This window comes from Chiroxiphia lanceolata, chromosome 1, assembly GCF_009829145.1.
Source record: "Chiroxiphia lanceolata isolate bChiLan1 chromosome 1, bChiLan1.pri, whole genome shotgun sequence".
NCBI classification, from domain to species: Eukaryota; Metazoa; Chordata; class Aves; order Passeriformes; family Pipridae; genus Chiroxiphia; species Chiroxiphia lanceolata.
Genome location: NC_045637.1, coordinates 72,419,789 through 72,435,062, shown reverse-complemented (window position 1 = coordinate 72,435,062; position 15,274 = coordinate 72,419,789). Strand labels below are relative to the sequence as shown.

The 15,274-nt window shown below is 35.4% G+C and overlaps 1 protein-coding gene across 1 annotated transcript in view; it reads left to right on the top strand.

Annotated features, from left to right (window-relative positions):
* The window catches only part of ABCA13 (ATP binding cassette subfamily A member 13), a 176,034-nt gene extending 164,131 nt beyond the window's left edge, over positions 1–11,903 (top strand). Inside the window, 3 exon segments of the mRNA XM_032683056.1 lie at positions 8,374–8,479; positions 9,364–9,501; positions 10,981–11,903. Coding sequence (XP_032538947.1) covers positions 8,374–8,479; positions 9,364–9,501; positions 10,981–11,070 — 334 coding nt within the window. The 3' untranslated portion in view covers positions 11,071–11,903.
* Positions 11,904–15,274: the final 3,371 nt, after the last annotated feature.

The following is a 15,274-nucleotide window of genomic DNA, read 5'->3' as shown; positions in this document are numbered from 1 at the left end:
ATGAATTAGGTTAGTACCTTTCTTGCCTCTAAAATAAATGTGTATGTTACTAAGGTAAATTAATGGGGACCACAGTTGTAGATTATTGTGGGGTTTTCTGTTAGATTTTACAGCTTGTTTTTTTAAATACATTCTTATTTATAAGCAGCTCTTGATATCCTTGATATCTGTCTTCAGTTTGTTTCTACAAATCAAATTGAACAAGTATTTTAAAATCAATTACTAGTGACCTGATCTACCTTTGAAGATTGCAAGAAGGAAAGAAGTCTAAACACTGTATGAACACTTAAAGCAAAGAAAACTCTCATACAGCTTTCATTTATGATAGAATGAGTCCTGTATTTTAAGAAATAACAATATAAGCCTATTTTGATATTACATATGATTATATTAGTACGTCTCAAGAATTTTCTTCCTCTTCTATATGTAGATACATCCACTAAATGACATTCTTTTTTCCCCTCTTGGTGAATTCTGTCTGTCTTGATGGAAATAGTTTTATTTGTTTATTCTTTAGTACCATTCCAGCATGTAAAGTGCAGATTATGATCATCTTTTTGATGGATATGTGACGAAGGTTTAATGGGTCTTCTTTAGGGCCCTGCTAAATTTGCTTCTTTGCTCTGGTGGGAAGTTCAAAGATTCAGTTCTCTCTCTCTGGCTACACTTTCAGCCCTTGGCAGATGGGAAAGATCATAATCTTGGGCTGAGTACAGCTTTGTCAGATGGCAGTACAAAATTCTGCTATGAAGGGTATGGGTGAACTCCAGGAAGATGGTAATGTGAAACATAAAAGCTTCTTAGGGATACAAAAAGTGACTCTGCCTCTAATGTGTAAGACTTGTCCATATTTTCTAGCCCTCGTTCAAGCCTTTTACAAAATGCTCATCCAAAAATATCTTCTTGATACAAACATAGGTGTTTGTCTTTCTGCTCCCAACTGTTGAGCCCTGATTATATTTATGTGTGTTTAAATGGATTTAAGGTACCCTCAGATGTTTCTCAGTAGAATAATAAGAATTCGACTCCTTTAGAAAGGCATTTTGTTGTCAGTGGAAAATTTCTAAATAATGTCAAGAAAGGTGGTAGCTAGAAGAACAAACTGAGTGGCAGTTTCCAAAAAGTTAGCATCTTAGTTCTAGTCATAGTTTGTCTGAGATTGATGTGTGAACAGTTGTGCCCATTAAAGCCTAATTTCAGATGACTCCTGCCAAATGAGTCAATTACTCTAAATTGTGAATGGATTACATTTAAATGCTCTCTCCAGTATTCTCCATTATACTTAATGCTTTTTTAAAAAATTCAGAGAAGCATTTTCATGTTAGATACAGCTGGCCAATTCTCTGGGAACAACATTTTGAATACTATACTTCATTCTAGGGCCATCTGGACAGACTTCTCATATTTGAAAAACCCATACCAATTTGTCAGGTGCTGGACACACATCAAGTCTTTGCTCAAATTTTATCAGCAAGCCATCTGATTAAATTAGACAACAATTAATCCATTCGTTATAGCTGGGTTAGAATGGAAAATATGTTGGCAGACTATTTATATTTTATCTTTTTTTTTAAAGGTTGGTTGAGAATATTTTGTTGCTTTCCTCAAACTCACACATGTAGATTTCTTAAATGGAAAAGAGAGGATTAAATTTAAAGATCTCGTCAGTGTTTCAGCCTTCAGCGGACACAGTGTTATCATATTAATTGCTATACTAGCAGCAGGTTTCTTACATGCTATAAAATATAGACAATATAATGTTTATTATTCTTAACTACAAAACACATTCCTTTTGTACATGAAAAATCTGGTAAGGCAGTGGATCTGTAATCATGCAAGATAGCTATTAGTTTATCTTTCCAGAGGAAAGTTTGAAGAAAAGAGTTCCTAAAGTTTTGAAAACACACAGATTGAGAGTTCAAAAATAAGTAATATCTTTTCACTCTCATAAAACTTAGTGCAACGTTAATTCAGCCCCACTGCACATGTGCATTACAATGCATTTTTTTTGTCATTTTAGACTATTTTTTTCCACAGGATGCTGCATTGTATCTCTGTACTTATTCATTTAAAGGGTTAGGGTAGTCCATCTGAGCAGTTTATGGTTAAATGTTTTCCATTCGTTCAACATTGCATTCAAAGTACAATGCCTGTTAAATTCAGCTCTAGCTGCTGGTGTTTCAGAAAGCACTAAGAATTCCTCCTGCCCACTGGAGCCCTAGGTCTCAAGATGGGCCTCTAACAAGACAGGAAACAGCCGTGAAAGATGTGGTCTAAGTGAGTTATCACAGACCACACAGGTGTGTGGGGATGAAAGAATAGAAATCAGTTCCCCAGCACATACCAGAACTGGGAAGCACTCCCTTTCCTTTTTCTTTCCTTTTCTCGTCAATCTGCTATCTTATTTGCAACATTTTCTAGGTGTTACAGTAAATAAAGCCACTTGTCTCAGTGGGTACATAGCTTGTAAGGCATTCATGATAGGGAATTCATGATTAGGTGTTATGTGATCATGTATTTAAAGTTTATTACATAAGGTAAATATACCAGTGGTTTAAATTTTAATTTCACAGCTCGTCTCCATGATAACACTTTTTAACTTGAGAATTTGACCTTGAGGTGTTGATAAGGTCCTTTTAATAGAAATTTCAGTGTGTAATATCCTGATTGTTATGTTATTAAAAAGGAGTACACCCAAGCCCAGTGATAGCAACCCATTAATAATGTTACTTACTCCTTTTTTTCACTGTTGAGCCCCAGAAGGTGCTTTGAAGAAACACTTTGGGCTCTTTATAGGCTGCACCATCAGCTTTGCACAGAATCAGTGTTTCTGCTCCTGTTTCTCTGGGAATATAATATGTAAATAATGCAAGAGTAACAAATCCCTGGTACTTGTCTATATTTGCAGATATACATATATATATATGTATATGTTTATACATATATAAAAACTCATATGCAGAGAGATTTTGTGTGCACATGCATAAACAATTAACATGATTTTTGAGGGTTTTGCCACATATTTGGAAATCATAGCTAAGAACTTCCAAGCCTACATTCAGAGAGCAAAGTTGTATCCTGCACTGCTCATAACCTGGGGCAGTCACTGTTATGGCCATGATATTATTGAATACAGAAATTACCTTTAGATGGTTTGATATGAAAGCCTGGAGCATGTGTGAATAAATAGTGCATGTATAATATACCAGAACAAGTTTACTCATTGTTTTAATAACTGTTTTCTTGTTCCTATAGTTATCCTGGAAAAATAATGATCACTTAAAAAATGATGAAACAAAATCTATGACTAGTAGGTAGAAGAGAGATTTTATAATTTATTTATGTCTGTTTGTTTGTTGCAACTAATCAAGTTTATCTGTTCAGCAATGCTGAGATTCTGAATAATTGTAGAAGGAAATCATATTTTGCATGTGACAGTGTATTTGCATTTGATTTTAGCTTTTTTTTTTAAAAAAAAGAGTATTTAAAAATTAATAACATTTTTTTCATTCCTATGTATTGCCTTTATCTACTACTTAATAGATGAAATAATTAAATAGATTGTGTGATATAAGATTATCTTAAACTGTGATGTGTTCGTTTTGATAATTTCATTTCAATTTTTGTTTATTTTTCAGTGTTTTTCGAAGTGTTTTGTTTTCAATGTTGTTCAAGCTTAGTTCTGTTTGTAAACTGTGCTTGTGTCTAAGGCTGTAAGAGGAATAACCTGGATTTGGATCCTGTGCTTCAGCAATCGTACTGGCGTAACCAAGTTATCTTGTCTAGATGAGGCCTATTCCAACCTAAACAATATCATGATTCTGTTCTCTTAGGGACAGTAGAACTATATCTGCCTGCAAATGAATGCAAACCAAAGCAGAGGGGCAAACAGCACAGTAGCAAATTATTCCCTCTTTGGGAATTTGTGGCATATATTCTAAAAGATGCAGTTTCTTGCAGACATTAAGTGCCAGTGTTCTCTTTACTACTTTTTTGTTATCCAATAATGTAATTTTGAAGTAATCTTTTCATCAAACTAGTACATACACAAAGTATGTACATTATATTTCTACCAGTAAACTTTCTGGGAGCGGTAATTTTTGGATGTATATATATAGCACAACATTCTCCAGGAAATATACTCTTTGATTAGTGGAAAAAAAGCATATGAGTGATTAGATGCTTTTCTTATTCATCATAGTTTAGGATATAGGGCCATGTTCTTGATTTCCTGAGGTTATGTTCAGCAATTTTGACTGCGGGAAAGAAGAGTTGGTAAATTGGATTTGGGAAGAGTGGGATTTGATGAGCTGGTCATTCTGGACCTGCTGTAAGTTAAAACAGTGGTTTCTAGATTTGGTTTTGTTAATTTGTAGACAAGCTAATTCCTAGGGCTTTTAAATGAAAACACAGATTTTTTTTTTTATTATTTATTTTTTTCTAATAGAAGTCCACTGATAATGTACTTTCTTTTTTATCCTTCATAAAAAAAGGATTTCATGGGTCAAGCTTCAAAAAAACATTGTGTTAGCCCCTCTAGGGACCCTTTTGCGACCAGGCCAGTGTAGGCTTATCTGTATGGCCACAAGGCTTTGTGTTTCAGCAACATCTCTTCTCGCCCCCATTCAAGCCTCTGAACCAGGGTCTCCCAGAAATGGGCAGAAGGGAATATTGAACATTTGCTCTGCCCCAAGTGGCAACTCTCCTTGATATTTATGAGAATTTTCAAACTTTGGGCAACTAAATATGCTTCCATTCCCTTTGCAAGGCCAGAAAGAGCACGAGGGAAACATCTAGGAGTCTTCCTCATCAGTATAGATCTGGCTACACTTTATTCCATGACTGTGTCTTGTGTAGACACATATCTGAAGTACATTTACATAACCTATTTTTGAACTGCTGGCAGTATGACTGTGGAACTTTATCACAGGCTGTAAAACCCTTCTGAGAACTGAGGAACATTTTGGGCGACTTGCCCAGGCTGACCTCCTCTTTGTGATATTTATATCAAAACAACCCTAAGGTCAGATCAAAGACCTATCTAGCACACTATTCTCTCTCTGACAGCAACCAGGAGGAAAAAGTACAAGAACAAGATAAGCACATGCAGTTACTTTTCCACATTGCTCAATCACCTTCAGCAATTTCTTTCGTAGTGGCTTCCTAAGCTAGAGGTGCTTTTAGTGCATCCCCATCATGAATTTCTCTAGTCTCCTATTCAACTCATGTCAAGTTCTGGCATCCAGCACATCCCATGTTGATGAGTGTGCAGTTTCCCTAGGTACTGTAAGGAAAATTGCTTCATCTTACTGATTTGGCATTGTGTTTCCTATAATTTAATTTGATGTTCCCTGCTCTTGCATGAGAAACACAGGAGAGTGAACAATTCTTTCTTAGTTACTCTGCTTAGTCATGATTCTGAGCTTGTTAAAAACACCTTTCAACCACCTGTCATCTTTCTTTGATGGTGAAAAGTTTTAGCCTATTTACTAATTCCCAATATGGAAATTGTTCCATTCCTTGTTGCCATTTTATGTTCCTTTAGTTCCCTTGTTATCTCAGTGGCTCAGGTATCTTGAGGACCTATGTAAATTAAAAGTGTATTTTTGTAGTCCATGCTAAGCTCATACTTCTGCAGCTGATGCTTCTGCAGCTGATGCTGTTGTTAAATACTTAAGTTAATTAGTTTACAACCGATTTGGGAATTTAGATTTTAGTTTCAGTCTCATGGTGGCCTTTCAGCAGGTAAAACTAGGAGTCAATAAGTAATACTCCCAGACCCACTAATAAGGGGAAAGTCTAGCATGAACAACTGGTTTGACTGAGGAAAAAGAGGAAGGACTGAGAGAGGAAAAATATTTTATTTTGTCAGAATATGGGTTTTTGTGTGTGTGTTTGTACACAAATGCAGGTGTTGTTAAAGTAACGTGGGAGTGGAAAATATCTTTGTCGAATAGCTTTGAAAAGGCAATGATTATTTTGCAGCAGATGGCTGCTGAATGAGTGTCCTGGCTCAACTCATGCCATTTTAATGATAATGTTTTCCTCCTTAATCTTGAACTATCAGGTGCTAAAAGTTTGACCCTAACAGTGCTAATCAAACCAGATTGTGCTTTTCTCTGTAATTCCACTTCGGGTTTCTGAACTAATTATATTGTCTGAATATAATAAAACAGAGCAAAAAAAAAAATGGTGAACTCAATTTCCATTGCCTCAGTGTGCTACTAAAAGCAGCTTGCTGATTATAGCAGGGGGAAATGTTTACTGCCGACCAACTTAGTTTATATGGGGAGCTCTTGTATTAAAATGAATTATAAAATCTAGATATAGAAGCATCATGATTTGAGGAGCCAAAAGAGGAAAATCCTTTAAAGCTTTTTATCATCGTCATGCTGGTGTTTATATCATTCACAATTTAGAACTAAACCAAAGTTCCACAGACTTCTCTGTCTTTGTTGATCAGAATTTTGATTAATTTTCTTTGGAAACTTCATTGCATACAGCAATTTCATTTTATGAGACTGCTGAATGTCTCCATAAGCCAGCTTTTTTCAAACAATAATTCAATGGTGACTGTATAGAAATGCCAGAAAACTGATCAGAATCAATGATCTCTTGTAAAATGTTGCCTCAGGTTAGCTGTCAGCTAAATTGAATACCCTTGTCAACTATATCAATCTTTGTAACAACTTTTTTTATCGTCACATGTATTTTTTCAGGGATGGTGTTATGCATTTAAAACATGTAATTAAAGATCTATTTATGCCTTAGTAAATCATTGCAAAGCAAATCTGCCAGACACTGCTTTGGATTCCACCTTATTCTGGATCTCTTTGATGTAACAACACTGTTCATCTGTCAGGCTACACTGTCCAGTAGATATTTCGTACCCTGCAGCTTGGACCCAATACAATTTGATTTGTGTAGCATCCTTCAGGATCCAACAGACAGGACACTGTGTCAGGAATGCTCAAGCAGTTCAGTGGTTGCATTTGACTGCAATAAAAATAAATAAACAAAAAAATCCCAAACAAAGGTTAAAACCCCCTATACTAATTTATTTGTAATGGGGCTTTTCATGCAGTGCAAGTTTTTATGCAGAAACTGCCATTGTCGTACCTGAAGTGTAGCAACTACTGTTTTATTCTACACAAAAAAATTAGGATTGATGCCTGAAATCTTTGGAAAAGATACTTTGAACTCATGTGAAATTCTTAATAGAATAAAATCTGCATTATAGACTTTTTCATCGTGGAAACTTGCAGTGCTCTGAAATAAATGAAGACTTTATTGCTTTATAAGAACAGAGGTGCAGATCCGACACGATAAAAGTTAAATCACTTACACTGCTATATATTTTTTATAGCTGAGGAACATGTAGTGCTTCGTGTGAAATATTTTGCTGGGAGCGACTCAGGCACTGGTTAAACTGGACATATATAGCAGAATAGTTCTTTCTATCTTCTATTACCTTTTGATCGATAATCTGTAGCTTTTTCTTTTTATATATAGGAATAGGGCACAATCATATTGCTTGCTGTGATACATCCTTCTGCTTTGATCATGTGAAAATATGTGTCACACAGGTCAGACCCAATTAACCCAGCTGCTGCCCTGATTCACAAGCTGTACACAGAAAAGACGTGGGAGAGGAGGGTTTTGGCACAAGGGAGTATTACAGAGGGTACTCACTTGAAACCAAACAACTGGAGTAAAGGATTTGGCAATGAGTAATCGCAAAACTGGAGAATGAAAAAAAGGAAGTCATCCTGGAGTGATGGATATGGGAGTGTTGAGAAAGAGAAGTTCATTTTCTAAAGTATTCTGAGAGATTGCATGGCCATAAAGCCAAAGAAAATTTGTTAACTTTTCTACCTCCCTAAATATCCCTATACTTGCCTTTGCCTATCTGTAAAATATAGTTGCAGTCACATTAATGAAATCTGCATTTGAATGTGCAGTTTTGTTAACAGATATGAAAAATAGAACAACATACTCATTTTTCTCATTAGAAAAGTTTTTTTTTGTGTGTTTTCTTCTGTATATGTGATTGGTAATAATCACTTTTTGCTGATGACTCAAAGCACTTTAGTAATTAAAACATAGTTAATATAAATTCAGGTGTATTGGACAGTGAAATATCTCGTAGTAACTTAAATGTAGATATAACAGTTTTTTTGTTTCACTTATAATTAATTTAACAATTTTCCATTGAAATTCTACTATTCAATAGTGTAATGCTAAAATCACAATAATGCAGTAGGCATACATGATGTCATTTAACAAAATCATAGGAAAATCAATTAAACTAAATGTTCTTCCTGTCCTCACAGTGTAGACAAATGGACTTATGTTTTTGTGTCTCATTCTCAGGTTTGGAGATGGTTATTCAGTCAAGGTTTGGCTTAGCAAAGAAACAAGCTATCGAAGAATTATTTTGGACTGCCTACAACTGCACTTTCCTGGAACACAGTTTAAGGTACAGTTAAAACTCCCTGTTGCAGTATATGGCAGGATTAAGTTTGGGCTGGTAAGAACAGTATATCCATGTTTGGATATTTACATTGATTGGTTATATTGATCTTCTTGGGAAAAGTACATATGAATATCCCTTTTATTTTTCTTTTAAGTATTTCACAAAAATCTAACTTGTGATACTGGTTAAATCAAATCCAAACAGGCATTTAGGCAATGTAAAAAAAAGGCCCTTTCTCTGAGTGAAAATTTCCTTTTATTATTGATGAAGTTGAACTCACATTTGTGCTCTCCTGAAGTAGGATTACAGTGTAGCTACTGAGAGAATTTGCTTTGATTTCTTTCTGAAATGGTCCAGAAATGATAAGTCTCAGCCTTTATTGAGATTCTTTGATTTAATACAAAGTCTTACAAAAGACCTATAGCAATTAGATTTCAAGAAAAACTCTGAAAGGCCATTAATTCTTATTTTTTATTTTAAACTTTAACTGTGTTTAGGACAAGAATCATGGAAACAACAACTATCTTAGATACGAACCTGTTTGTGTATATGTTTATAAGTCTGTACTGTGCTCAGCCAGCTCTGTGCTCAGCCTTTTCCCAGACTGCATTGTAACAGCAGTAGTCTGTTGGATGAAAAACCTGTAGCTTAAAATTGTCCTAAACTTTTATATCTTTTATGAGATTAACAAAGTGCCATCTCAGAACACACACAAAATTTGTGCTTTGAGTATGAGCAGTTCTTTGTGCTACCAATGCATATGTTCTTTTTTAAAAGATCATATTTTCTCTGTTAATCTGCAATAAGAGCCCATTGTAGCTAGATCAATTTTAAGCAATGATGTGCATTCACTTTTATGTGTTTTTATAATTTTTACTTGTTTTCAGGGACAACATCTCAATCTGCTTGAGTACCACGTACCACGAAGTCAGGGATGTTTAGCAGAGCTCTTCAGAGTCCTAGAGAATCACAAAGTTTTTCTCCAAATCAAACACTATTCCATTAGCCAAACTACATTAGAGCAGGTATTTTATTATTTTTCTTTCTTTTCTTCCCATGCCCCCCTCCCCCCTCCCTTTTTTTTTTTTTTGGTCTAAACATGCTTCATACAGCAGTTATTGATGTAGTAAAATAATCTGTTATTTGCTAGGATACCCAAATATGTGCAATAAGCCAGCAGTTCCAAGCCATCTCAGGTCACACAGTAATTTCTGCTTTTATATTTCTTTTGCACTGGAGGTGAGCACAGTAATAGCATCACAGTAGTGTGCACAAACATAATCTGTGCTTAGATACATTTAGATGTGTGGCATGAAAAAGCGGGACTGTGAACTGCCACCTCCACAATCCAAGAGTTGGGATCTTACCAGTGTCCTCGAAAAGGATGAACCAGTAATTCGTGGTAAACCTTAAATTTTCAGAACATTTTCCTTTGAGGCTTTTAAGTGCACAAGCAGACAGAAGAGATTCCACACTAAAGACTGTGAACCCCCATTTTGATAAAGAGAAGAACACATTGATGGCAAGGATGGGTTTTCTGGGTGATTGTGATGTGTTACAGCATCTTTACATACAACTTCTTGGTATGCATACTACATGAGAGTCACATACAGTCAAAATACTGGTTTTCTAAGTGGTGTGAACTTGTTCCTTTTTCCCATGCGCAAATCGTTATTGAAGTACTTTATTGAAGAACTTATCTGTACTGATCTACTAACTGCTTGTAAATTATCTCTTCACTGAATGGACTCACATACGGCAATTACAGCTTGTTGATTGTTCAGGCATTGTTCACTCAAGCTTACTTCCTCCATTATTCATGATGACCTCAGTCACCCACCCTTGCTTTCTCTCCCTGACTAACCGAGTATCAGTTTTAAACAGGAAAATAGTCCTCCCCTGTAACAAACATGCACCCTGAGTTTATTTGCATATGAATAGGATCATTTGAATAAAAAAATAGCCCTTTCCCTCTACATTCCTTGCTGTCAAATAATTGTGTGATTAAAAAGAAAACAAGCCTTTCTGTAGTAAGATCTGTTAAAAAAAAACAAACAAACACAACCACTCAAGGAGACACATTAGTAGTTCAATCATCACTGCAATTTTCAGAAGTGTGTTTTCACCTTGAAATATCTGGACCCTTATCTGTGATGGTTATTGACAGAAACAACAGATTTGGCTTCTTTAGCTATGTCATTTCAAAGGCAATTAAAACCATTGTTTCACACTAACTTGTGCAGCAATAAAAAATAATTTTCATATCTCAATAACACATTTTACCACTATTTTTATAATTTATCAACCCTTGTCTTAGCTGGAGAAGTGAAGAGGGATTATTTCTAGTTTACAAAACATATCTCTAGATGGTTTCCCCAACATAAGCAATTAATTAATAAGCAAAAGCTTAGGAAAGAAACTGAAAAATATCATCGCCTATGCCCCCAAAGATTAAATTCGAGTACTATTATGTTGAAAATCCTACTTTTTCTCATGTCTTACAGGTATTCATTAATTTTGCTACACAGCAGCAAGGAGTCTCACATTCTTCACCAGGATCTCCTGTTGAGGATCATGACCACCTTGCACTCTAGGCTCAGAACAGGATAAAGCTTCAGCAGCACATACATGTGTGTGTATGTTTGTGTGTACATATACACACAAGTTACATGCAATAATTTTTCAACTGTGAACAATTTGTGTATGAGAAACAAATAATGGAAGCAGAGGTGAATTTGCATTTAAAGACCAGAAGGAATGGTACCAGTTCTTGGTTAAACAAGAAACTTGTTGTATGCAGACCAAAAATCTGACAAAAGGTAAAAATTAACTGGAATTTTAAAATATAAATGGCCTAATTAATGCAGAGGAAAAAAATGATCTGAAATGTCAGTGCATAGTAGATTTTTTTTTTGTAGTGATTGCATTCATTTGGATACAGTACTCTCTTGCATGCACATTTAATATCCAATTTTTACATGACAAGTCAAGAAAAAACGATTGAATGATAGCAGTAGCTAGGCTGTCACCCAATATTTGTATTTAATAACACAAATTGAGAGCCTTTTGGCTTCCCTGTTAATTCAGCTCTGTGTTGTGACAAGCTAAATTAGCCTTTTTATTGTATAAAGGATGCACTGTATTCCATAAGGCTTTATGTTAAAGAGGTTATTAGTGTACTAGTCTGCCTCCCAGTTATCTTAAGTACATTAAACAAGTTTATATAGATCATACTTGACAATGAGTTTTCCCTTATGCTTGTGGGTTGCTGCTGGAAGTATTCTCAAGTATATTTTAATGACCTATTTTGTTTTTCTCATATTTTTTTTTCCAAAAAAAATGTCAAAAAGAGAAGAATGTTTAATGGGAATGTTAAAGGAAATAAGATAAACATTCAGACATTGATCAGTAAACTTCTCAATAAATATATTATGATGCTGGATACTTCAGACAAGGGCACAGCCTTCAACCTATACTTGTGTAAAAGAAGTGAACACTTAATGCATAAAAACTCCTTGCATGTTGTGCTATAAGAAAAAAAAATATAAAATTTTTTTGGTAGTAAATGGCTGCCTCATCCAAAACAAGCCTTTAAGTCTCCTGTGAAGTTAGCTGATGCCACTTTTATTGGAGATGGAAGAATTTGATTTTGAATGGCCAGTTTTGCAGTGCTGCTGCTATAATTCCCTGCTGTACAATGATGAAATATTAAAAAACACATATTTGTATTTTAGGCTTTGCAAGCTCACTCAGATGACTGTTTATTGAGGCTTGATTTGTTGCTGTGGTTTTGGCCCATTGTGCTTTTTAAAGTCAGAAATTCATTTTACCTATTTCTATAAAGGTGAAATTAAATCCTTGAAAAATAAATAAAAACCTTGATCTGCATGTACATATGGGTCAGAGTTAGTGCATCTGAAGCATATGAAACTGCTTTATCATTAGAATGGCTTGGTATACACAGCCTGCTGCATAACATTAGAACTCTACCAGGCTCCTCAAGATCCAAAGGACTTAAGAACCATTAAGACCCAACAGCCACCATCCTGGTAGAAATACCAGCACAATGGGATGGCCATGTTTGATGTGGAAACAGTTATCTTTAATTTCTGCATGAGGCTGGGAGTGGAAAGTTTCTAAGGTCCTCTATTAGAACAAAAAAAGGACCAACATTACAAAGCAGAGTGTAAAAGAAGTAGTGGAGGTGAAAGAAAAAAGAAAGCACATGCAGGAAACTTGGGCAGAAACAGGAGTACATCAGTATAGAAGTATCCTGCTTAATGTCAGCATCTCAGGGTGGGAGAAACTGTGTACACAAGGAACAGCCAAGGATCTCTGATTCCTAGTCTGAAACCACTGCACAGGAGAATATTTCTGTAGCTCTTGCTTAGTTGGGAAAAAAAAAAAAAGGAGAAGGTATGGTAAGAACATGTAGTCTGAAACCACTGCACAGGAGAATATTTCTGTAGCTCTTGCTTAGTTGGGAAAAAAAAAAAAAGGAAAAGGTATGGTAAGAACATGTGCGTATGGGTTTGGGCTTTTTTCCTTTATTTTTGTTGATACGTCTAGGTCTGTAGATTGATGATATTATGATTGATTGTCTTTGGGTTTTGATTGGTTTTTATAAATTAATATGTCAACCATCACAAGTCCTTAAAAAAATAACGAAATATACACAAGTTTGGGGTTTTGGGAAAGGAGATGGTACCAGTTCTTGGTATGTAAGGCAGCTGAGCCAAAAGGTCTCATTTGTGTGAAATTCTGAAGAGTGCCTATTCCTGCTGAGAAAGTGTACCAGGGAGTTGAATTAATAAAACAGTCCTGCGGTTTGCTTAGACCAAGGGAAGCATAAAAGCATACAAGACTCACGGTGGTGAGGCTGAAAAATGATAGCCTAGCTGAATGCCATATAGGGGAGCTTTTTCAAGACTTGACTGTGTAACACTAATTAAATGTCATTTTTTTCTGATTAAAATATGAAAGATTATATTAGTTTAATAGATTAATACAGTAAATAAGGTTTGCTTCAGAGTGATGGTTGAGTAGATTCAGTTAATAGTGTTTTTCTTTTTTTAAATTACTTCATATGCATCTCAGGAGACCCAATTTCATTCAGGCAGGTAGCAAACAATGTTTGTCTACCAATCCTTAATGAGTGAAGAAGGTCAAAATCTAATTGAGTACCAGTGTACTAGGTTCTGTCTCAGAGGATATTTTCCCTTTCCTTGACTTGCAACATTCCTGTAGTATGCAAATTTCAACAAAAGTATTTTGAAGATTTTTTTTATTTATTTATCAAAATAAGTTACTAAACTAGGAGTCTGGATGGGAATGATCATTTATATGTTAGTGATGCAAGAACCCTTGAATTCGTAAGTCACGCAGAAATATCCTTTAACATCTCTGGATTTGGAATGAAACACAACTGAGGACTCTAACCAATAACTTCTCTTGTGAGATTTTTGTTAGGAAAGTTTAATTTTGTTTCAACTGGAAATTTCTCTGGCTATGAAAGTGTGCCTTTCACCCTGCATGATAAACTAGATTTAAGCTCGAAATTACAAAATCAACTGAATATCTGAAATGCTAAACACCAAAACTGGGGAGATTATATTCATATTTTTAAGGGATTATTCCATGGTCTAAGGCAAAAGAAGAGCTTACGCCAAACTTTCAGAAGATTGTCTCAGGCCCTATTTTAAATTTCATACAGTTACAGAATGAACAAAAATAAACTGTAGGTCTGAACCTTAAATCAAAACATCACAAATTCAGGTGAAGGTGAAGGGGTAATTGTAGTAGTGGACAGGATGGTAAACCTCATGAATTGTCATTTTGAATCTGTCTGCATATTAAATTTCTGTACAGAATTTTCTCCTGGAAAGAAAGAGCTTATTTCTCTGGTTTGGTTCAGTCATGATTTCACCCAGGGTAGTGGAAGATGTATAATGGGATTTCCAGCAGAGGAACTGGGCACCTTTTGGACTTGCTTGTCCTTGTGAAATCTGAACCACTGGGTCTGAAATCTCATAAATTAGGGAGTTGAATCTGACTCTTACTGGAACTGTTGAACTCCTAGATCTGTCTAAATCCAATTTAGGTAAGAATATTGCTTTCCTGGCCTTTTTCTAGGAAGTAGTAAAGCTGACACTTTCTTTGATTCAGTTTAATATGATCTAATCTTTTTACGTCAGCACTTTCAATTTTTCTTTTTCAAGAATAGGGAGATCAAAGCTAGATCTCACTTGAAGTGATTGAGAGCTGACTGGCTCAGACAGCTTTCCCGAGATCCACAACAGCTAAAGAGAAAATGTTTCCCTGAGTTGTGTATTAGATACTTACATTACTAATAAAACTGATGCTGTGGCAAGTGCAATGGAGGTGGGCAGCAGGTACAGAGCAGAAATCACAGTTGTCTCATTCTTGCAAAGAGAGCAACAGTCTGCTGCTATCAACAGGCCAGGTACTGCTGAATGTTTTAACAGATGTATTCTTCATGCTGAATAATTATATGGATCACTGAAAGAAATCAAAACATCTTTCTTCTTTATTAAATTTTTGTATCACAATGAATATTGTTCCAGCAGTGCCCTCACATTTATTGCTATATGAAACCATGTGTAGGGATAAATTCTGACTCCTTTCACAATGACCCTGTAAAAGTCATGATCAGACACTTTGCACTGTAGAGGTGTATGCACATCTTTAGCTTAGGCAGACCAAAGCACCAAGATTCATATCGGCTTTCCCACGAAGTACAAATGGAGAAAAAGGAAATATAAGCTATATTAGCAAAAG